Source organism: Amphiprion ocellaris, chromosome 1 (assembly GCF_022539595.1).
Source record: "Amphiprion ocellaris isolate individual 3 ecotype Okinawa chromosome 1, ASM2253959v1, whole genome shotgun sequence".
NCBI lineage: Eukaryota > Metazoa > Chordata > Actinopteri > Pomacentridae > Amphiprion > Amphiprion ocellaris.
In genome coordinates, this window is record NC_072766.1 from 11,436,963 (window position 1) to 11,462,721 (window position 25,759).

The following is a 25,759-nucleotide window of genomic DNA, read 5'->3' on the forward strand; positions in this document are numbered from 1 at the left end:
ATTAAACAAAGCTGGGAGACCGCTTCACCCAAATTCTATCAATGTAAGCTGTGATGCTACAACCAATATTACAACCAAGATGGATCCATCTCAAGCCTTAAATTAGGAAAAACCACACAGTTAAATAATTCATTTTCTCACAAGCTAATAGGACATGAACTTAATTCAGTCACTGCTCAAATAAAAAGCAATATTTCTGCAACAAAGACAACAAGTATCAAATTAAATTGACAACAGAATGAAAGGTGAGCGCTTTGCTTAAAATAACATTTAGGTTAGCTCTGCTTCTGAATCCTTCAGCAGAGAATATTTGGGTTTGGGTTTGCAAAGTGGATAAAAATTGTGGTCTGGTAAACCTCAGACCCGTGGTGCATAGCCATATGCAGATAAAGAGAAGCAAATCAGAGAGTAGCATTTTACTTTCAGAGGTTGCTTGGCCTCATTGTGACCGTTGTAATGCTGTCATGTGGTGCTGCACTTTAGTTTAAAACTCAAAGAGCAGCCTCTCCAGCATGTAGCCTGTAGGGCAAACGCAACAATTTCAAACATTAGGCTGCATGTAAGATTAACTGATGTTGTCATGCGATATCAGTCCCAATAGTGCACGGGAAAATGTAGACAAACATTCAGTTGCGAAACCAAACAAGAAAAGAGTCGGCTCACACTGCGAGTCTGTGATTTCTCTTCCTGAACTTTGCGGTGTAAATATAGATTTTGCATGCCTTTTAAGGAGCTGATTAATACACAGTCATTCATTATTTCTGCAGGTTTTCATGCCGTGTGTCGCTGCAGGCCAGATTTCACCCCTCTCAGCTTGTTTTGGCCTCCTCTCAGCTGACTCGCTGCCTGGGAAAATGTCCCAGTGTATTCATAGAGGAAAGGATTGGATGATAAGAGGTGGGAATGAACAGAATGAGATAGTGATATTTCATGCTTCGGTATCATGCTCTGCTTACTGAGTCTGGGTCTCTCTGCTGCTCTAGGAAAGCAGAGAACTCTACCAGTCGGAGTTTCGATGTACCGATGGAGCGGCCCTGCCATGCTGGTGCCGTGGGTCCTGGAGCTGCTGTGGGCTCGTAACCTGCAGTAACACCAGAACAGTAAAAGACTTACCCTCACTGTGGGCTGTTTTACAATACAGTAAGTTCATTCTGAAACACTGACGAATAAAACCAATGTTGTTAATATTGTCAGGAATATAGTAACTGGTTGCAAAACCCTTCATTTCAAATAAAAATGCTGAATAATTTATAAATTATACATCAAAACAAATTATTTATTCATATACAAAAGCACAAAAATGGTGAGAGCAATCTGTTGGTCTGTGCACATATAATACTCATGAATAAGTTGGTAAAAAGTACTGAATACAGCCAGAAACTTAGCTTGACAGGATAGGTAATTGATTGTTCCTTTTGATTAATAATATCACAGCAAAACGTAAAACAAAACAAAACAAAAAAAAAAACAGACAAAAACTAGAGTTGCTGAAACTAATCTTGGTCTGAAATCTTCGATCCCTCCCTTCTGAAGCAACACTGTAGATAAGGCGCTTGATGAGGGGGAAATGTAGGTTCAAAGTATCAAAACCCACCTTAAACTGCTATCTCTAAGGACACCTCCTTCTACAGGCACATGCATTCTACAGCAAGAAAGCAGCAATTGTTACTTCTCTTCCTTTAAACTTAGTGTAACAACTAAGGAGGTTCTAAAATGTTTCAAATGAATTGAAAAAGATGAGGAGAGGGACAGAGTGCACTCCCGTTAGTTCATTTACTACACTGTATAAGTTGTTGGGCACAGAAGTTAGGGTTAAGATGTGAAAAAAGTTGCTTTTCAAGGAGTTATTTCAAGGGTACAAGTGTGATGTTCCATTTTTGAGCACTGCATTTTGTGTAGTAAGGTAAATTCTCACTTGAAATGGCTGTTGTGACTGCTGGCTGGATGGGATAGGGTTGCTGGGTGAAAGGCTTAATACTGGAACAGAAAAAGACACGGTCAGGAATAAAATAATTCCATGTAAAAATATAGGATTTTTTGCTTGAAGAGAGACTCTTTTTCACACATAATTTTCTTTTCTGACAGTAATGGATGATACTTACTCTTGTGAGGATCCTGGTTGACCGGTCGATATCATACCCTGCCATAACTGCAGAATTAGACATATGAATACACAACAAAGAACAAACAACAAAGAACATCCAATTCTGAGTAGCTGTTAGCGACAAGATCAACATGGTTCTTAGCTCTGTGTTCAGTGGATGGAGTTATCTTGACTACCACTCCTTTTGATCATGTGCTTATCTGATAGGGGCAGTTGTGCAAAGCTGTGGTGTGTAATGTGATTTGGCCCAAGTGTTGGTGTGGTTGGCCCTATTGCTGCCCTGGGTGAAACTGGACAGGATGGATCAATAGTGGGGTGCCGGGGAGGCTCTTACCCCTGCTCCAGGGAAGGCTGGGCGAGGGATGCCTGGCAGACCGAGCTTGTTGTGAATAGCTGTGGCAGAGACTATCTGAGCCGAGGACATGGAGGCCATGCTCTGGAGGGCTTTGTCCTTCACGGCTTGGTCCTTTAATAGCAGTCACAAAAGGCTTAGCACTCACACAGATGGGAAAGGAGGGGCATATTGCAGCGGTAGCAACAATCAGTCTAAACAACACGCTGAAAGCACTACTGACCTCTCTCACAACAGTAAACAGCAAGCAGGTTAAAAGAAGCAGTATCGGCACTGCTATGCTAAGTGTAGTCTTTTTTTTTTAAAGGTATGTGCTAAACAATGGCAACTGAATTCCAATATACCATGGCAAGCACTGGTATGCACTTAAATGAAAGTTTGCCTGTTGACTAATCTATGACTAAAATACTTTTTAATTCATTCTGCAGCATTTTCATTCAGAAGCACTTCTATCAAGGTTGCATTTGTCTGTATGTCAAAACACATCACATCTACACATCCCAAAGAATTTCTCAAGTAAAACTGAAGGACACAAGTCCCACTTGGTCTTTTACAACTCCAGTGAGTTTCTTTTTATTTAAACTTTTACCAAAACATTTTTAAATTCTTAGGATATATCTACATTTTTTCTAAACGCCATGACTTAAATGTAATAATTTAAAGATTAAATTGCAGAGATAACTCTTAAGAAGTTACATAGTGGACGTAGTCTTTTTGTAAGTAATCTTAAAGTTATTCAAAGTCATAAATACAGCAGCAGAGTGCATACGTGGGCAACCCATACATACTAGCAAACCCATGCAGACTCACAGAAGCTACAAGTAAGCATGCTGGCAGTAGATACTGGTGGAGCAGAGTCAAACTACGGTATGCTCACAGTATGATGACACACAGACACACCAATAAATGGAGAAAAAAATGTGTAGCAGCCATTGTGTCACTATGGCAGGAGCATAAATGCAAAACTAGCAGCTGAAGGACGCAGCAGGCCCTAATTAAAGCAGACAGCATCACAAATACAAAATAAATACTCACCATGCTTGTAACCTAAATGCAAACAAAAAGGGTTTTATTGTAAATTTGCAATTAAATTGCTTTAAGTTATTCAAGTCTGAGCTATGCATGAAAGAAACTCAGCATTACAGCTCCAAACATCAATTGAAATTCATTCTGCTTAAATTTGAGAACATATAGTCTTCTTAACACCATACAACATGTGTAATGAACATTTTTTTAGGATTAGGACATTAGTATTTACAAATTATCCTTGATCTCTGTGGTGAAAGTCTTGCTCTCTCTAATTTTCACAATCTGATCAGTGTTCATCACTCGAGAGAAAACAACAGAACAGGAACGTAATGACTATAATTTTACTGAAAGGCCATGGACGAGACCACAAACAGCAGGTTTTGATGCCCCCCAAAATGAAGGACACACTTGTATTTCTCTTTACCACTGAACTCTAATTTGCTTTAAATGAGCAAAGACAGGGATTCATACAAAAGCTGTCTGTTTTTCTTCAGACAGCCGCCTGTGCCCCTGAAAGACCAGGCATTCATGTGGCTAGCTGCCTGTCTGACTCTGTCTCTCAGCATGTGCGCATGCACACGCGCACACACACACACGCACACACACACACGCGCACACACACACATGCACGCGCGCACACACACGCGGATTAATGAGGGGTCATTAATTTGTGTTGAATGCTGGGAGTGGAGCAAAGTGTGAAAGTCAAAACGTATAGTCGGCTCCCTAAGAAAAGAAGAAAATAGCACATGGGTGGAGTGTCCTTTGATATACAAGCATTACTTCATAAAATACCTTAAATTACAGGTCAGTATTATTCAAGATTACTTCTTTCACAATGCTCCTCTCCCATTTTAATCTGCCCTTCTGAAAAGCTTTCTTCAGTGATTTTAACAGATTTCACTATTTCTGAAATAACTGACAAGAACACGCTGAAATGACGACATCTGAACTGGGCGGAAGGAAAGCGACTGACAGCCATGGCATTGTGTGAGCCTTGAGTTATCAACAGATTGAAGGGAGGACAAGAAAGCAGAGGGGGCATTTCAGAAACAGCCAGCTTCACGGCCATTCTCCGCTCTGAATGTGCACCACCGAGTCTTTGACAGCGGGGAAAAGTTGGGTTATATTGTCAAAGGAGGTAGAGGTGTAATCTCTTCATTTTTAAACACAGACCCCCCTTGCCATGCCCCCTTTTTTATATGAAGTCTGCTTAGTAAGAGATGTAAGCAGACCGATTTTTTTCGGACCTTCAGCTCTCAGCCACTCAACCACAGCCAATGCCAGCATGCTTCCTGACATGTGCACATTTTGATTTTGGTTTTCCTCAGTCATTACAAATACACATAGTTTAAAAATAAGAGCCTGACCAGTGTAAGAACAGGGCCAATGCATTTGTTGTGGTGTTATGAACTGTACTGGTATATACGTCAGCCAATAATAAACGAGAAATGCAAAATATATTCTTGACCTACATTTTGACTTTGACAAGCTGTTATTTTCAGTCATGCTAGCGGCATGGTTCGATCTGTCCACCACTTTGATCCAGATGAAAATATCTCAACAAATTTTTAATAGCCTACTATGAAATTTTGTACAGACATTCATAGTCAAGGTTGAATCCTACTGACTTTATTTAAAGTCACAGTCAGCTTTAATTTTTCAGTTCAAAGTGAAATGTTTAAATAAAGATCACATCCGAATTTTATGAAATATGGTACAAACATTAATGATGCATTCACTATGAACCATAATAACTGCAGCAATTGCATGACTATCAGTCTAAAGTCCCTGTCACACTAGAGTTCTAGTTTGTTCAATACTTTGTTTCTATGTCCAAATACTTTCAAAATCACATCAGCCTCAACTGTACTTTGTGCTAATTAAAATGGGTGTGTGTATGTTAGCATGCTAATGTTAGCATTTAGCTTAAAGCACAGCCTCACAGAGCCACTAGCATGACTATAGTGCCTTATCTTGTTTAGCTGAAAAATGTCCAGCTATGCATACACTGTAACTTAGTCAAAGTTTTTTTTTTTTTTTTTTTTAAATTAAAAAATTAAGAGATGCAACTTTTTTTGCATTTATGCATCGTATGGATATTTGCCAATATACCAGCTTTTTATCCAAAATGTAGTATTGGTCAGGATCTTGTAAAAACAAATGAATCTATTTCATAATTGGTATTAATTCAAATGAAAAGCATGTTTTTAATTTTTTACAAAAGGTCATGGGTATGATGTGCAGCTGCTGACAATGCAAAGGCCCATAATGAAAAGTGAATGAATGCAGATGTAGACAGAACAGTGACAGCATGTCAGTTTGGACGAGAGAAGACCGAGAAGGAGAAGGGAGGTTAGAAAACACAGTACAGTCAGCAGATGATTTGGGTTTGAGGGAATCAGAGCAACAAGCATTCACTCTGTCACCACAGGAAACAGGAAGTTAAGACGCACAGCAACCAACAAGCCCAAAAGCAGAAAAGCGCATACCTTTAGCTTGGAATGAAACTCACGAGATTTCCTTCTGGCAAGAACCTGAATGTGACTAGACACCTGCGGGGTAGGGGAGGGGAGGAAAACAAAGGAAGAGCCTGTAACCATGGCAATGAAAAGCCCCCTGCAACTGGGCAAAGCCAGACGTACCTTAATGGCAGCTTGGATTTCTCGAACTTTCTTTCTTGCTAAGACCTGTATGTGACTAGACACCTCCATTAAAAAAGAGAAAAGGGAAAATAAAAAACAAGAAAATCCAAAAAAAAAAAAGAAAGTACAAAGTGGATTACACATTTCTTTGTTTAAAAACACTTCAGGGAGATAAGGTGCATAACAGAAGCATCTCCAAACCGCACACCAAGCTAACAGCCAATAAAGCATTATGCTGTGTTTTGTCGTCACTTAAGTGAACTGATTAAGGAGGATGCAGGCCCCTTTAGCACACATTAAGAGCACACAGATGTGATCTGCTGTGTGCTGAATGAAAATTGGCTTGTCTAGTATCCTTACGGGAGCTGGGCAAGGCATTTCACTGGCAAAGTTTACCTCTGATGTTTATACAGTTGAAAATTATTTTATATTCTCAGATGAAACACTCAGCAGTGCAAGTAGCAGTTGGAGAAGTAATGTGTGTTGATGACAGCTTTGAGAGATAGATTTACATTCTCCTCTGGCACTATTCACATTAAACACACCCAAGGTGAGTGCTCTACACAGGAATTCAGTGATTTAACAGAAGCATCATTGAGTGGTTTCTCTGCAGCAAAATATTTACATTATCCAAAATGCATAAATGCCAAACATCCTCTGAGAGGATTTAATTTAAATCCAATTAATTTACTATGAAAAGAATAACTGTTGCGGCTGCAATTCAGCTTGTTTTTTCCACAAGTATTGAGTTTACTATAATAGAAAAAAACAAGATGCTTGAACTAGTGAATTGAAGATCAAAATTACTGTTATTTGGTCTCAATTACCTAATCAGTTAATCAGTTACACACAGTACATGACAACCAACAACTGGAACAGATGTGTTAGTTTGTGTAGCCGCAGGTGAAGAACTCTCTCTCTCAGTCTGATTCAGTGCTGAAGAAAAGAGTCACAGAGAGGCAAACCACACGGCCTTTCTGCTCCAGACTGATCAATTCACACACACTGATCGAATGTCACTGTAGACGCTGGCTTGTTTATCACTGTCATTCAAGTCAGTGGTCATACAGGGAACTTCCCGTTTAGACGGAAGATCAGTGGACTTCACAGTGTTACTGAAGCACCATAAGAGCTTTTCAATATCTGGTCATGTGAACACAAAAAAATGGCAGTATCCTTTCATTTAATCTTGCACAACATTTTTTATGTGTCATACATACCAAATAAAGATTAAGTGCCTTGAATTCTACATTATCATGTTACATTTGTGTGACATAATACAGCACAGTTTGGTTCTGAAACCTGAGCTCAACTCTGCATTATTTTTTGATGGTTGGTACCAACGTATTAAGGCTTTCACCTTCCTATTAATGAAGGCTACCACTCTGGCCAAGTGCACAACCACAATGATTTAGTCATAAAGAACAATGTTTCTCTGTTAAGCTACAGTGGTAAGACTCTTCAGAGGAAAGTAATGCTCTTATATTTACTGTACGCAGCTTCGTTATTGTAGAAAAGGCTGCATTTTTAATAAAAGGCTGACATATTGTATGTAAAAGCATTTCAAATTAAAGAACTGTTTTTTTTCTCTCTGTGCACAAACCTACTAAAACTACACTCCTATGTGTCCTTATAAGTGCAAGAAAGAGTGACAATTTTGGGAATGTCATAATCAAGGGCAACACAGCAGTGACAGGGGACTTGTCAGCCTCTGAAGTCCCCTCAGCAGCTTAGAAATGTCATACTCTCTGTCTTGCTTTGTTTCTCCCAAACTGAAACAAAGGCAGCAGTCTACATTCAAATCTGGCAGCGTTCTGACACTCATGCAACAGAGACGTCTCCTCTCTCGTCTTACCTGCTTCCGGGTCCTCGTCTTCCCGGTCCGAAGCTTTATGTATCTGGCTATCAGCTCATTTCGACCTGTGGGAATAGGAAAATGAAGAAAAATAAATTTAATAAAAAAAACTAACAAAAATATCTCAATACAATACCCTTGTAAATACAACCTTTGGACTTCTGAAAATACACATTTTGAATGATTAAAATTTTGTTGTGTAGCATCTCCCCTAGTCCTGGAATAGTACACTAGAAAATAAATAAGAGCTCTAACCATATTTTTGAATGCATGCTAATCGGGAGGTATGTACAAACCAGATCCAGTTTCCCAGTGACAACACCATGTGACATTAGCATGAAAAAAACTCACAGCGGCAGCACAGCCTTTAAAATTAATCTAATTCAATCTCATTCTCTTCAAAGCCCAATGCTTTGAAAGGAAACAGACTGGGCTGTTCATACTATTACAGAAATAATGGCAACTGAATATATTGGGTTTAAAACAGTGCAGCTCTGACTAAATTATAATTAAAGCATAGCTTTGTAGAGATTTCCAATTAACAATGGCCCCTAACATTCTTCTGCCCTCAGCTCTGCTCTAATTGCTGCAGCAACGCACATGACCCCTGCTTAGCCCTTTCATATGGTAATAACATGCCGCCAACCAAAACTATTACACAAATTATAGGTAAGGAGGCACTCTAATTATGTGTCCAGCTGTAGCCAACCAATGCCATGGATCTGCTTTACTCCTCCATGAAATTCACTAAACTCTCGTTAGAATAAAAGATTTTTCCACCTTTACTTCATTATCAATTAAAGGCATGACTATTGTTATGACACAATGGGACCACAAAGTACCACCCTTGTGTTAATAAGCTGTATCTTAGGGAATCAGACGGAAAGGCATTTTCGATCCGTGGCAACACATCAGGGATCAGAGAATGTGATAGAGTGAAAGAATAAATCTCACTGGCGTCAATGTGGATAACACACGGTGGATGGACCGCATGCCTGGAGAACAGAAAAAGATGTTTTCCTATCTGACTGTTGTTTTTACGATGACAACATAAAGTGGTTAGTTTCAAGGCTCAACTTGTGAGGCAATAAATAAAAAATAACCTTCAGGTGAGATGCTAAATGAGAGGCATTATTGGTCTGTGTAAAGTAGGATGAATGACAACCCCCAAGACACATTATGTCCATATACTAGGGCTGCAACCAATGACTAATCCACCACTTATTTTATCTATTAATCATTTAGTTATTTAGAAAATGTTATAAACTTCTCAGAGGCCAAAATGGATGTAAATGTTTTTTTTTTATCCACAGTTTCCTAAAAAGCTAACACCAAAACTGGTAATAAAAGTTGCTGCAAATCTCTGTTGTCACATTTTTAGAGTAATGAATTAATGGAATTGTTTACCACATAAAAAGATGTCCTTTATACCATCTCTTTTTTGAAGCTAAAAGTCAATGGATGCAAGAAAAGTTCACAATGGAACTACTTAATTCTTAGTTAATTAGTTGATTTTATTCATAGGAATATTAAAATTTGGCCTGTGAAAGGGGGATTTTCCAGGCTGATAAAGCATTTCATAGCCTCTTGAGCTTTACAGTAAAAGGTCAAGTCTTAGCTTTCATTAACGCTCTGTGAGTTTAAATAAGAACACCATATACACCCTTCAGCAACATGAGCTCTTTGATACTCGCAACACCTGGCCGTGTGCCACACCTACATATTATGTTGTGCAGCGGAGAGGGAAAGGTGTGGCTTGACATTGAGCTGCAGTTTGTAGTTTGACCCTGAAGCTCTTTTCACACTGAACATTTCGGCGAGGCCAGCCTGAGTGAAAGCAGTCGTGTGACATCACACTACAAATAAACAACATCTGGGGATCTACAATTCCAACATGCCTGTCCAGTGTGCCTGCAGTGTAAACTTTACCAGATGAAACAGGGTCCTGCACTATTTTCAATAATTCACACACTGTGAAAACACAACATGACAATACAGGCATTCATGCAAACTCCTGATTCCTAGATCAAAGCACACAAATGGCCAGCTGAAAGCTTGCTTACTGTTGAATAATTCATTCTTTTCACCAGGCTGGAAAAAAAAGCTCAGTGGGTCCTGGCTAGCCAGCATTCTTTTTTTCTTGCCTGTGTTTGTGCTGCAAAATAACAATTGCTGAAAAAAAAATGTGACTGTCCACATTAAGGACTCAAAATGTTTTAGACACAGCTCTGTTTTTCCACACATGAAATTCATGAGGTGCCAAATTTTCCACAAGCTAACAAAGAAATTATTGTACACACACAAAACCGCCAAAATCGGAAAAAAAAAAACCATAGATCTTTGCATCACGTGGGAAGTTGGCCTAGTCCAGGTAGATTTTATGCAGATTTTCTAATTTGCAAATCTACCTTACATTTGTCCTCACAATTCAAGCTTATGTTCGATATAATAATCAACAATCACTGTTTAACTGAAGTCCTTGTGTTAATTTCATTTATAATTTTATGTAAACTTGTGCTCTTGTCATTATATCAAATCACTCATTCATTTATTTATTGATAGACTAGAAAATAGGGTTAATTCTGTTATTAATAATATAGACAATGAATTATGAACAGCTGGTCATCTAAAAATATCTGTGTGACAAGGTTACTGTAAAGATTTCATAAAATTGTACAAATTCAACAAATGTGCTGATATGCATTAAAGGTGCAGGTGCTGGAACAGTGCTGTGTGGATTTGTCTGAACCATTCTATTTGTGAACCATGTACAGAGCAGGGCTGCATACTACAATCATTACTACAATCTCCCTACTGTCAGTGGTGAGAGTATGTGTGTGTGTGTGTGTGTGTGTGTGTGTGTGCGCGTAATTGTGTGTATATATGTAGGGTGGGAGGGATGGGTTTTCTTGCTTTTAATCTTTTTAAATGTTGTAAAGCACTTTGTGTTGCATTTTAATTGTATGAGAAATGCTATATAAATAAAGTTTGATTGATTGATTGATTGATTGATTGATCGATCGATCACTGGATGTTTTTCAGCGCAGACATAGAGCAGATAGTTAGTAGACTAAAGAGATATTCGCTGAAAATGACAAAACATTGCATTCGATTAGAATTACATATGCCTCCTTTAGCACTATTTTATAAGATTTTATAGCATTTCATAGAATAGAACTTTAAATTTAAATTATCTGTAATTTTTGTCAATCAAACTTTAACTTAAAGTGATAGATTAAGCTACCACTATGCTTTACACGATGTATATTCATTTAAAGGTTAGACTTTTAGGACCAATCTACCTGTCTAATAATGAATATATGAGCTGAGAGGCAGTATACCACTGTTACGATGTAAAACGTTTATTGGAAATAAACATCAAGGCAGAGCTGAAGAGTTTTGCTTAGATGTCTATTTAAAATGTTTTCTTATTATTACTTGTCAAAGTCTATCCCTGGGGGTTAAGTAAAGTCTTTGTAGGAAAGCCTGGAGAGGGCTGAGAAAATTAACTCTTCATGGGGTATTCCTGTCACTCAAAGCAGCGGGACAAGGATTAAATATTTAAAGTGTTACCCTGAGCAGATTTGTTCTGTTCAGCTGCTGGAGGATCCCTCCACCTGGCCAGAGTGAGCTCTCTCTCTGAATCTCAATGACTATGGAGGATCCGCCACATATGAATGGCACTCCAGCAGCAGCCCCACAAAGAGATGGTGGCTCAACTTTCTCCAGACCATCCCCAAGTAGCTCATTCCTCATTCAGTCAGAAATCCAATTTGGCCCTCAGCATCCGTTCTCCAAGAAACCTGGGACAGGCTCCCTCTGTTGTGTATAACAATGGAGTGTATTGTCACAGTCCATGGTGGACCAACCTCAGAGATACCACACCCAAAGATTACTTCCCATAAGACCACCACTATCTAAATCCACATTTGAAGAATTGAACTACAACTATAAAACCACACAGTAAAGACTTAAGTGAAACTGTCACTGCTTATATGGTATAATTTGAATATTGCATAGCTTCAATACTGCCTCTTCTCCTACGACTTGGAAAAAAAATGGAAAAAATGTGAGTTGCACATAAAAAATGAAGTCCTTCTCAGTAAGGCTGATTATTATTTTCCTGAACAATTAAAATGACAGAAAACAGCTGAACTGACTATCACATAAGACAAAGAAAAGAAGTAAATCTTAACAACGGAGATGTTGGAACTGAGGAAGACGTTTTGGTTCTAATTAGTCTTTCGGTGGACATTACAATTGTGAGATTCATCACATGAAGGACTTCAGATGTTCTAAGCGGTTGATCATTTTTCAACAAAGTATGTGATGTAGATAGAATTAAATGTAACGTCAGCGCATAAGCAATTTGCCATATTGGTCAACTATCACAGTTACAACACCATGACCTATTTCTAAATAACTTCCCTTCAATCACAATAATCTCAGAATTTCCTTCTACATTTTTATAGTGGTGTGTTATTTCAATTATCACTCACAATTCTGGGCCACATACACACACAAAAAGACACCTGTCATGGTAAAGAAACCGATTTTTGGACATATGTGGAATCGGTTCATACAGCTACCAAAAGTACGAAAAAATTCTTTCTCTTTTCACTACCAACTCAAGTCCAAACCAGATATAAAAAGACTGTAATTATCTTCTCTGCAGATAAAGGTGTGCTTCAGTGTAGTTATGTGGAAAATGCATTTATACCCTTGGATTCTGAAACAACTATGTTCAAGCATTAGTCACTTCAAATGTAAAAGCCATTAGAGCTACTACAGGGCTTCTTGTTACATTATTTAATTTTTTTTTGGATATTTTCTCCATCATGCTGTTGATAAGAGCCTTTGCAGTAGAAACGAAAGCTACATGGAACAGAGATTTTCCAACGAGAGTTGTAGTTTTTATTGTATTTTTGATATGTTATGTTTACATCGCACTATGGTTTATTAAGGTTTCTGTCAGTGAAGAAAACGGCATAACCCGACATTCCTACAGTGGACTACATTCTGCAAGATTTTTTAAAATTGTGAGTCCAGACTGTTCTTCAGTTCAATCAAACTCTATTGTCACTGCTCCATATATATCTAAAGACCCTAAAACCTACTATAAGTTATGTTGTGTTGCATGAGCACACATTTTCTTTGTCAGATGTTGATTCTTTATATGAGAGAACTTTTCATTTGTTCTTTTATCTGAGCTTTTGCCACTGGTTTAAAGAGAATGGTTTGAAAATGTCATAATTCTGTGCACCAGTTACAGTGGGTTAAATTAGTTTTTGGGTATTGAACTAATAAAATATGAGTAAATAATACCTACAGAAAGGTTTTATAGACTTAAACTTTGATTGATGTGCATTTGGTCATTATCGTTTAATGTTGAAGAGAAATACATGTAATTTTAAAGCAGGGTTTAAGGAACTCTAACAACACAAGGTGGAAAAATACATCACCAGACAATAAAATGTGCTTAAGAATAAATAGGATTTGTTTTATACCTAGCAAATATTTTCATAATCTGTTAACTGGCTGGATATTTTCTCAATTAATAAATTAATCGTTTGGGTGACATATTAATATATTTATATTAAATATGTAATCTTCAAATCACGAAGTGTGAGAGATTGTGACCAATATTTCTGTAATTTAACTGATAGATTTTTAAACATCTTATGCTGCAATTGATCGTAAAGATTTTTAAGATGATTTTACAGTCATCAGATACTGAATGAGAAAAACTTTCAACTTTAATAGCACTTCTAAAAAATGTGTCTTAGTGTCTAGTATTATTCTGAAGTGGTTGATCAGTCAACTCTAACCAACTATTTCTTATCAGTATAAAAAGAAAACTGATATAGAATTAAATAAAAGAGAGCTACCAGTCATATTCATACCATAAATGAATTTTTCAGGGCTTGTTTTATCATCTCTGGTCTAGATATTCACAACAAATGTACATTGGTAATCATAAATAAAGCCGTGTTTAATTTCCACTGGTATGTAAACACTAAGTCTTGTCATTGAATTCAATGCCAAAGCCTTTTATGAACCTGTGTAGCATAAATACTGGAGCTAATTTAAGTAATGGCATATTAAACTATTTAACTGGCTTGAGTGGCAAGAACAATAGTTCACTGCTCTGCTTGAGTTTTTTTTTTCTCTTTTCTCTTTTTAAAAGCTTTCATTTCCTGTAACAGTGTTTTTTTTTCTTCTAATGCAGGCACAACCACAGTCACATCTGGCCCAGTACTCTGCCATGAGACAGCGCCGGCCTGGCCGAGAATCAGTCGGCAGATTGCCTACATGCGTGTGGCTTCAACCACTCGACTTTCTTTGTGCAGGGCCTGACAAGCAGAGAGCAACAATGTGACACTGTCCAGCACATACAGAAGATACATCATTAATATTTCATTAACATGCTCCACCTTTTAATGAACACTTCTTAGAGTTTTATTAAACAGTGAGAAATCTGGTACTAGAGGCTAGGAATTATCAACAGGTACAATAATGAGAACGGGAGATTACAGTTTAAGATGCTACAAACTGTAAACAAATTTATCCAATGTTCTTTCTTTCAATATTTTGAGACAGCAGAGCTACAAAGAGTGAATAATTGATCGGTTAATCAACAGAAATGATTAATTAATGCCATATAGTTTGATAACCAACCACCATAATTTAAGCACTTTTCTCACACGAAAACATTTGATGGCATCTTGAATGTAAGAATATGCAGCTTTTCTCTGTCTTAGCATTAACTGTAAAGAGAATTTTTTATTTATTTCTTTTTTAAACTGGTGGTTGGCATCAACTTTGAGCTCACTGAAAAAAATTGCTGGGTATTTTCAATGAAAAGATTGAACGATTATAAAAATAGTTTGTCACATTAATTGTAGTTCAATAATACATGCCTGAATAGCAAACGATACTCATTCTAAAGAAAGCAACTAATATACTGACAAAATATTTAATCAGTCAGATGAGAGAGAAAGAAAGTCAACGGTTTAACAAAAATAAAAATGCATTGCTTCTCTCTTCTTTATACAATTGTACATTAGCAGTTTTTCAGCCAGTAATGTGGAAATGTTACCTTGATCTCTCCAAATTTACGATTTGATAAGTGACATTCACAAGTTACACCAGTTTCCACTGTTACTTAGAGACTACATAATTAAACCATGAATCAAAAAAGCTGTACAGTTTTAATAGTCATTAAAGCAAAAAGTGGTGTCAGTTTCTCCAGTGTGAGGACGATCTGTTCCTCTCTGTTTCAGATCACTGTAAACTGACTATTTTGTGGTTTTGGACCAGTGGTCGACCAAAACAAGATATCTGATTACATCAACAAGACCTCTGTGATGGGCAGTTAAGAACAATTGCTGAAGCCTTAAACTGTTCATACTTTCTAACCTAAGGAATATTTCTGCAAGATTATTTTTCAATTTTACTAAACATTTTATTTAGTTTGTTGGTAAGAGCCTTTGTACTGATTACTTAAGTAAACCACTGCCCGTTTGTGCTTGTTTCTCTGTGTATGTGTGTGTGTGTGTAAGTGCAGTGGGCCAACACAATGGCCCCAGCTTTCCTGTCATCCGTGATAGATGACTCAAGGGTCTCAGGCAGACATTAGCATCACAATAGACTAAACCAACAATATGAAGGCATTCGTCCCAGGTTTTGGGAAGAGAAGGCAGGGTAAGGAAGCCTTTTACTTGAAATATCAATGGAAAACCGCAGCTTGCCAAGTGAAGCAGAATCTGTGACTTGTGGCTTCAAAGAAAAATTGACAGTGTCCTTTCTGCAGGAAAAACAGCACGCTATCCGTTTAGCATTATGTTATCCCTGGCTGAGAGGTCAAAGACTATGCTAACAACCTGTGTGATGAAGAATTTCCCAAGAATAAATTGCACACAACAGATATGGCGAGAACACAATATATCAGTTATGTAAGCTTAAAGAATTACAGCTAAGTATAAAACGTCAGCAGGCCCTACAGGTGTTTCTGAAGGAAGGTGTGCCACCAGTATTTACAAGTCTGCTTTGTCCGTTTGTTAATAATCTAGGCCAGTGCTCTTGAGTATCCAAGCTCCTTCAGCACTGGAATCTCTAGTGGAAGACAGAAGTTAATGTCTGCTGCTCATAACATCTGACTCCAGTCCACCAGCTGCTGGTTACAAGTGCTGTAACTTCCTACATTGTTTGGTCCTCACACTGGAAGTGTGGGTCCATAAGAAAGACTTCAAGGCTAGACGTTGCATCCGTGACGCCACAATGATCACAAACACTACTGCTATTCTGTGAGACACAAAAGAAATCCCTCCCACTCCTACACACTCACACTCTCTATCTCTCTCTCACACACAAACCATCCCAATGCCTGTATGCTAAAAAAAAAGAAAGCTTTCAGTTTTATCTTCTCATAAACTGACTCTGTATGTATGTGTTTGATTCAGTCACTACTTATGTGGATATAATAACCAGGCAGTATACCGTACACACATAAATATAACTCTGTATTGTTGTAGTATGTGTGATGTATTTTTATTTGACTTTGGCCTACAACTTGTTAGAATTTTACACTTTCTTGATTTAGTGGAAGGTGATTATTATGGCAATCTCTTAACATGCTCTAATTTACACACTGCAGTCTTTTAATGTCTCATAAAACTCTCAGAGGCTCTTTCAGTTCTGGCCTCACATGCACATGGGTGTTCCTCCCATATCCACAGGAAACAACTCTATTCAGTCCTCATTTAGACAAGAAAAGCAGGGATGTAAAAACAAGAAAGCCTACAATTAAGAGCAGTTCATTTACTTCAAAGCCTGAGAAATTCTGAACTGAAGATGGATAGAGGGAAAACACTGAGAGGGTTTTCCCTTTTGTGTAAATCTATTTTGTATTTTTGATTAGAACATTTCTTATACATTGAAGCACGGCTGAAGGTTTCTTTCCTTTGTCATGTGTGCTTTTATTCCCACAGAAGGCTGATGCCTTTTGATCTAATAATAATGAACTGGTAAAGAAAACAGAAGCATACAGTGTTTATTCTGCTACATAAAGCATGTTTCTAATTGTCATTTTATATCTATGCTCTAATACACAACAGTTCAATAGGGCATAATTCTGATCAGCTGTAATAACAGCCAATTGATTCACCCTGTTTCCATTTAAATATAGTGCAAATTTGAAATAAATTTCTTGCAAGTTGTCCAAAAAAAAAAATCTAACGAAGGCATAATTTATGTCCACCACCGTTATTGTGAGTAGATATCAGGAGTTGTGGACACTGATGTAAACTATTGGCGGCAATAATTCTCCAATCGGTTCCATTAAACCACACGGCAAACGAAAGCATGAAGGAAAGACATAAAAAAAGAACTCCAGGCAAACCACAAACAAATATATATATATATATATATATATATATATATATATATATATATATATATATATATATATATATATATATATATATATATATATATATATATATATATATATGTGTGTGTGTGTGTGTGTATATATATAAATATATATAGATATATGTGTGTATATATGTGTATATATATATGTGTGTGTGTGTGTGTGTGTGTGTGTGTGTATATATATTTTTTTTTTTCCTCTTTTTTTCATATGTCAATTTGAGGAAGGCAACTGTCTCTGCATTGCTCCACACAGATTTATTGTCTATTCGGTGGACATTTAAGCAAAACTCTTCATGTACATCACAAAAAACATGCAATATTTCTTTCCATTGCACTGTTTTCCCCTTCAGCATAGAGTAAAAACTTTTGGGAATTTTTAGCCTTTAGATTAAGGCTTTTTATATCTAAATCAAAGCTTCACTAACAAACATTACAGATGTTTGGACTTTAAAGTAAATTTATGATTCAAAAAATAAAATCCAGTCACGAAAATTAACTTCTCTTTATAATGCAGTGTGCAGCTGTAATTAACAGCTCTTTAAAAATCCATTTTTCTCTGGACACCAAAAGAAATCAATACTTAACTTCAAATGACCTTATTGAGCTAGATAAAAGGCTTTATTGCAGGGGCTGGGTCAGGAGCGGTTGAGCTAATGTGTTAGCTGAGCAATGGGGGATTAAAGGTGAGGTGTTCTCTCAAAATCTTACAAGACATCACAAAGCAGCAGGTCACTAACCTGAGCCTTCCTGGAGACACTGAGGGGATTACAGCAGCCAACCTCTGCTGAACTGTGCCTGTATTCAGACATAAAGACAGTCTCTTTATCACTCAGCAGGTCCAGTCCATTCTATTTCCTCTCTTGCCGCTCTACGCCTCTCAAACAAGGCCAGAGCTGAAACCTGCTAGTCCCAACTCTGTGCAATATACTCACAGGGGACCAATTTGCACAGCCAGCCCTTGTCTGAATCACTCTATCAATTAGGAGCCACTGTGTTTATCATCACATACATTATTGTAGAGGCTGGACTGGTCATTGTGTTGAGGTCTGCCTCTCAGGAGAGGGAAAGGGATGAAATAAATGACCAGGGAGCGAAGCCACAGTTGGACAGGCTGCTGGACTAATCTGAAAGGACGGCTGTAATTATGAGTCTCCCGAGGAACTGACTGTGTGGCAAGCCCAATGTGTGAACATGGCAGTAACAGTCAGGAAGGTGCACTGCCCCCCCTTCTCCACAGCAAAGTAAGACACTGAGTCAAATCAATATTTTCAATCTCTCAGGATCAATTCAGCGTCTGAGTACAAAGGAAGCCATGTTGGCTGTGACCAATATGTATAAATGAAAAGTCAAACTTTGTGGTCATAATGGGCTCTTATGTCTCACGCTATTTTGCAATCATGAGCACAAGCTGGAGGAGCATGAGTGAATGTCAGATTTTATTCCACGTTTGGTGAAAGGCAAGGTACCAAATGGAAATAATCCAGATTGTCACAACATAATAAACATGCTCAGCTTTAGGCATGATAATTTTATAGCCCTGTTTTCTTTCATTTCTAGGAATGCTGTTCAGTACTGAGAGACCTTTGTCCATTCCAGTAGCAGCAAAGAAAGAGATGACAGTCTGTGTTAGCACTGGAGTGTAGTCCATGTGCTCTGGATGAGAGCAAAACAGTGGCATTCAGATTCCATTCATATGTTGATTATACAAAATGGTCCCATCAGAATGAGATGATCCCATCAGAATAAAAGTGTTTCATCAATGGGATATGATGTAATCAGCATGAAACAGATGATTTTTCCTGAAGAGAGCACAAAAAGTGACACTGCATCTTTAAGAAGCCCGGAGTCTCACTGTGTTTTAGTCAAACAAAAGCAGCCAATTGGGAACATGCAACCTGAAACCAGAAGCCTGGCTCACAGGGCCTCACACAGACCTCAGAGCAGGGACACACCCCGTGTACTCCTGATTCAGGCAGGCACAGAGCCACAGCCTGCTATCTAACCATTTAGTGCAAACACTTCCACACAGACAGTCAGAAAATCTCAAACTGAGTCTCATGGATCAGTTTGTTTAGTTTCTTGCCAATGCAAATCTGGAAATGCATGCACTAAAAATCTACAATCTACTGAGAATGAATTTCTGCACAACTAAATGTAATAAAAATGCATTCAGCAACAAACTTAGAATGATTGTAAAAACATTACCCTCTATTGGGGTGAGGTACTCCATCAACTCTCAGCATAAACTTGCCCTCTACTGCTTTTTTCAAACATTGTTGCATTTAATTTGTGGTGCATTTGATAAATATTGATTCAGCAGGTCCAACGTGCAAAACAAAACAGAATTTCTGTCAACTCTTGTTGCATCAGACCCTTTCCCCGTAACATCTCCTCACTGTCTGGTCAACGTCAGTGCTGCTTACACCTTGATTTCCTCTATTACCACTGTGTGTGGAAAGCAGCCCTGTTAGGCATGGACCCCTGACAACATGAGTCTGTAGGCAGGAAACTGGAATCTCACACAAGTCACAACAAGTTACGCTTGGTCACCACAACATGGACATGAGTTAGAGCTGAAATCTGCCCCCTGAACAGACTGCAACAAAATAATATGCACTTCAGAATCAATTCTGCTGCTCAGCAACAGGGGAGTTCTAAATGTAGATCCATTTTGGGGCCAGGTCTCATTAATTGCACAATCTCAGAATCACAGAAAAAGTAATGAATTATAAGCTAAAGATATGTAGGTAAACAAAGTGAAAACAGTGAAATAAATCGAAGCCTAAATCATCTGTTGTCTGGATTTTCCTCTCAGCTGTTGTCTAAAGACTCTCACTGTGTCTACTGGGCATACTAGACCCATGTGTGCATCTCATTCATAGTGCAAAACAACATGTGCAGATAGACCATCACAGAAAGGCTTGTTGAAAGACACAAAGAAAGATCACATAAAACAGACGTGAATTACACAAGTCAACTGTTCTGTGTGCCTTTGAGAACTGTATAATGCATCAGTCCAAATTAAAGAGTATTTCACACTGTAGGAGCGACAAGATGTCAAAGTGATAGACTTTTCATGCCTCAGTTACAACACTCTCTAATGGCAGGCTTTCAAGCCATACAGGTCAATTATATGAAACTGCTTTCACTGGCTAATCTCTCGAAGTCTGCTGTGTCCATGCACATAAAAAGGCAGAATTACGTAGATTTACATTACTCAAAACATGTTTTCACACTCATAGTCTCTCCGTCTACCCCTTTCGTCTCTCTTTAGATTAGCCAATTACATGAATATTAAATTAACATCAATGAAAACTAAAATTTCCATCCATAACAGAAAAGCCTGTCGAGTAGAGCTATGCCTAACATGTTTCTTTTCTCTCTACAAAAGAGAAGTCACAAAACCAGGGAGATTCGTGCTTGTTGAAGCATCAGAGATAGGTGCATGTTTGCTTCCTGTCACTGTGCTGGGCTGAAAGCATAGAACTCCACAGTGATCCATGATTAATAAATAACCAGTTTGTCACAACCCATCATTAAAATATTGAATCTTCTTTAAATTCAAAATGACTTCTTCCTTCCCTCATCATACCTGCATCAATACTATTTACACTTTCAACAGTTACTCCTTTTGAGAAAGACATAACATAATTGGACTTTTTTCACTACCATGTGTGTGAAAACACGGTAGTCTTACACTGACAATGGCAAGGGAACAAATGAGGGATTATTCTGGAGGTGTGTGATGCCTCTCCTGCAATGAAGTTCCTCACACTCCATTCTGAGTGAATGCAGGTGACTCAGGGAGCCTGAGCTGATCCCAGAATTCCTCATTATCCGCCCAGCAGGGAGGATCAGGTCCGCTCGCTCTGTCTCTGAGCATACTCGGTCCGATGAGACGAGCCCCAGAGGAGCACAGTGCTGGGCCATCGGGGGCAAACCAGGTCTGCTCATTATATCTAACTCATCCTTGGCATCTCTGCAAACCAAGTGCCACTTAGTTCCAACAGGAGGGGTCTGGGCTGGATCACTGATGAGATGGCAGAGCAAACAGTAGAATGGTAATAGGAAAAGCTTTACATCAAAAGACACATGCAGATGGAGGCCTAGTGTCAAGCATATAAGAATATTACAACAAATGTGGATTTTGGTCATTTGCTGAAGGTGTTTTTTTTCATATAAATTTGTACAATGAATGGTATGTTTACTGTACTGCTACTGTTTGTCAAAAGCAGTTAAATGCAATAATAGAGGCATAAAACATAGCTTCAATTTTAGAATTTCTTATGTAGCTGATTCTCTCCATCAAATGTCTCTTAAGCTGATTATTATTATTAAGCATTATATAGACAAATAAAAACCTCACCTCCTCAATAGCAAACACAAAGACCCGTATGGATGTAGTATTGCTTACAAGTAGAGTATGTATTAGCATATTTATTTGTCAGTAGATGGAATAAAATTCAGTTCTTCCCTTTTTTTCAACAGTAACTGAGAAAAATTCACCAATGTCATTTAGCTTGCTGGGTAGAGCAAATACATAACTCAATGAATAAACATACAATTTGAGTGAAGCGTGTTGTTTCATTTATCAACTCTATTTCTGGGATAAATGAATGCAGTCTAGCACAGCAGGTGAATTATGCAAGTGTAGAGTCTCAGGCCTTTGGCGAGGGGCCAATGCCCTCTATTTCCCTTTACTTTGTAAAATATTCTCCAAAGTAAACTCTGGGGCCATGGCAAGTGCCGGTGATACAGTCTATGCAGATGTAGTGTCTTCCAATGCAGCCGCAATTAGCCTCAGAGAATGGGCACACCGCCAGTCAACGCCGGTCTCAGCACATCCGCAACACTTCAGGTAAACACCACAATAAGCTAAGAAGCAGAAATTAGAAATTGTTTTGTACTGCAACACAGTTGCTATAGAGACTGCTGCTAATTAACTGCACTCTACCCCAGGATAACAAAGGGCTTAAGGGCACTCAGGGCGGCTCCTCTTGTGATGAGCTCTGTGTATGGAACAGTATGCCATCCCCAGGGTCTCTCAACTACAAAATACCTGTCTCCTTGTAGCCAGCTTTCATCTCAGATGCCATGAGAAGTTTTCTTTGGTGTTTGTCTATGTCTGTTATACACCCTATGGACATGGGTAGCAGTACTATATCAGCCTTACCTGTGTTCTGTGTTGAATTTGAGACATTCAACACAGAAATCATATTCACACTTCATTTATATGAGTTTGGGTTTCATATATTTTCCAGTTGAGTCTCTAAATAGTAAAGCTTCCTTTATACATTAAACAGCTTTATTCTTTCCTCTACCAATACATATTATATCCTGCAACCCATAGTGAACAATAAATGTAAGATTTGTATTAGTTCTCCCATAGGTATAACTTTTGGGAAAGGAACATTAGGGGCAGGAAAAGATGTTGGTCAATTATGTCATTTATATTTTAACCAATCTCAAAATATATCTTAGAAACTCTCATTGCTGGCAGTTTATGCAGAGCTACCAGGTGTGGATGTTTTCTAAAAGACTAATATGATGCTTTTATGATAATATTATTATGAAGTATTACAATGAAGTGTGAAAACCAGGGTATGGGATTTGCCTGATGTGTGACCTGTTGATCTGGCAACCAGATCAACAGGTCACATTACTGGTTATCTGCACTAGCAGTATTAGCATCTGAATGTGATGACTGAACAACAATTTGCAGAATTATACTTAAAAACTTTCAAACATTGCAGAAATGAGTCCATTTATACTGTTTTTAAAATGTTGTCCGTACGGTGTGCTCTTATTTTTTCTGAATTTTTTTTTTTTTTGTCGTTGTGTTGCCTCTAAAAGAGGACTGAAGTCCACAAATAAATGTGTGGTCTGAACATGGTTTCAAGAAAAGTGATTTTTTTGTAAAATTTATTGTATGAATCTGCAATAACTACATTTTTAATCAATGATTATGGTCTGACATTTACATTAATCTAAGACAGTGTAAAACTTTAAAAAATCTGAAAAAAATGTATGATACATATCCTGTTTTGGGCAAATTACATAAGCAAATACATACTGAATAAAGTAAACATTGTGGATGTTTACTGTATGTTTCAGCATATGTGTAAAAGATAAAACAAATGGAAGAGCATGTGCAAACATATACAATTATACAGTGAAAACCAAATCTTTATACATTATGGCTCAAATTTCTCAATCTAAGACACCCAGTGTTCAAATGTTACATTTTTTTACCAGCATGAATACCTTTCACAACAAAATTCCTTTTGCAATTAAATACTTGCTACAGATTTTTTACAATCTGAAAACAACACTACAGTGAAAAGGGAAAAAACTTTCAACTCTTCCCCATTATAGGAACAACAAAACTATTTGAACAGAGCAGGACAAATCATATGACCACGTCTGTATAGGAATCAAGACTACATCAGTATATAATTGTACATAACTGTGTGCACTTGCTGTTGAGCCTGTTCTGTATTACAAACCCATACAAATTTGCATAACTAAGCTGACGCTAACGCCAGCTCACACACTCAGACTCACTGTCTGACACTTCACATATCTGTAACCTATAGAGTATACTCTATAGAGCCAAGGCTCACCAGATTCATTAATATATCAGTGAGGCAGCAGACGGAGTGGTGCTTGTTAACCTGTTAGCTGGCTAGCCTGCGGCTATCACTCCCGATGCCTGCCATCTTTGAACTTTGGAACTGCTGCAGTTTTGTTAAGTTACTCAACTTTAAGTGGCTGTTCATAATAATTGTTCTGCATTTTAATTTAAATACTTTCATAGTTTTCAGACTATTTCTCACTTCTCATGATGTAATTAATGTACACATGAACTGGTACCGTTTTGTTCATCTGTTGCAAAAATACTGCATGTGAAATACCGTTTAATCTATCAGCTTCATGTAGCAAGCAACTGATGCTTTTTGAGGAGAACGAAGCATACCGTTTTATTTTCACTCAACGCATATCTTGTTAGTGTGCCCTGAACTGTATGACCCGAACACTCAAAATTTTGAAAAACCTGCAATATCTGGCACATTTAGAGGTCTGGAACCAGAATATGCCAAAAAGGTTAAAAAAAAAATTGTACGTTCTGGCCCTACTGCATAATATTATTCCTTGGAAACAGACAAAAGCCACAAACAACATCAGAAAGTTTTGTGTGACATTTGCTCCCAACTATGTCAGAAGAATACAGGAAACAAGGAATACAGTGTAATTCCAAGTTCACGTGATTCAAATTACTGACTTCCTTGTCATTTTTAACACAGAGCTGACTAAACTGGATGTTCCCTACATCTATGGCCTTACTGGCTATGATTCACAGCGTACAGCTATAAAACATCGACAGCAGCAGAACTCCGAGTGAATGTAGGCATCAGCATTGTCCTGTTAGACTGTGACTGTTTATTAATATGGTAACTACATAACTTTCCAAAGCTCATTTTAATGTTTCATCTCTGGTTTCATATACAGTGAACCATTTAGTCTAATCAGAAACTGCCTTAATCTATTCAAATTAACACATGGTTCCTTTTTGTCTTTAAGACAGGCCCATGGCACCTTCCTGGGTTTGGGGAATTGTCACAGTTCATGGCATGATGGGATTGGCACTGAAATGCAGGAACAGTTGCAGGGCTGAACAACAAGCACTGTCCCTAGAAGCAGCACCCATACATAAGTCCGATAGCAATCTGTCATAGTACCACCGAACTCTGATATGTTAAGAAACAGCACTGCAACTGCAATTGTGCCTTTAATCTGGAAAAACTTTTCTTCTTCAACATCTGAACACAGGCATTTACTGTAGCTCCGTTTTCTGCCATAATCCTACAACATCCAACTATGTAATATCATTCATCGCAATTTTAGTTTGCATGAAAATCATTTCACCACTGTGTCTGACATTCTCATTCAGTAAGACTAGGACACAGCCCAAAGACTCTGCTACTGGTGAGACATTTGTAACAAGATACGAAGCACATCTGGCCAGATGAACCTCTATTCAACTCGATAGTTGTCTCTTCAGCAGATTTTAAGGCAGATTCAACACCACAAAAACAAAACATTTCTTCTGGTTTGTTACCCTTTAATCTACCTTAAGTAACAATATTTTAGAGGTAAGAGAATAAGAATTTGAAGAACATGTTTTAGTTTGTGAATTATTTTTTTGCTATCCATCAAAAAGCCATTTTCATGAGGTAGATTTCAGCAGGTTGCCTTTTGCCACAGTTTATGCTAAATCTCTCTAATTTGATTTTAAATTAACAAGTATGAATCACACTGAATTTATTCTATACTTACCA

At 37.9% G+C, this 25,759-nt stretch overlaps 1 protein-coding gene across 9 annotated transcripts in view; it reads right to left on the bottom strand.

Annotated features, from left to right (window-relative positions):
• The window catches only part of tead1b (TEA domain family member 1b), a 50,053-nt gene that overhangs the window by 8,901 nt on the left and 15,393 nt on the right, over positions 1 to 25,759 (bottom strand). For 2 of the 9 annotated variants that reach the window (XM_035949541.2, XM_023273260.3), the window contains 7 exons: positions 7,986 to 8,050; positions 5,978 to 6,193; positions 3,492 to 3,503; positions 2,439 to 2,570; positions 2,103 to 2,149; positions 1,916 to 1,977; positions 957 to 1,081 (listed from right to left, as the gene is read on the bottom strand). In XM_035949541.2, the coding sequence (XP_035805434.1) occupies positions 957 to 1,081; positions 1,916 to 1,977; positions 2,103 to 2,149; positions 2,439 to 2,570; positions 3,492 to 3,503; positions 5,978 to 6,193; positions 7,986 to 8,050 (659 nt within the window). The remainder of the gene's footprint in view (positions 1 to 956; positions 1,082 to 1,915; positions 1,978 to 2,102; positions 2,150 to 2,438; positions 2,571 to 3,491; positions 3,504 to 5,977; positions 6,194 to 7,985; positions 8,051 to 25,759) is intronic. The other 7 variants (XM_023273266.3, XM_023273268.3, XM_023273269.3 and 4 more) reach the window with 7 other exon arrangements.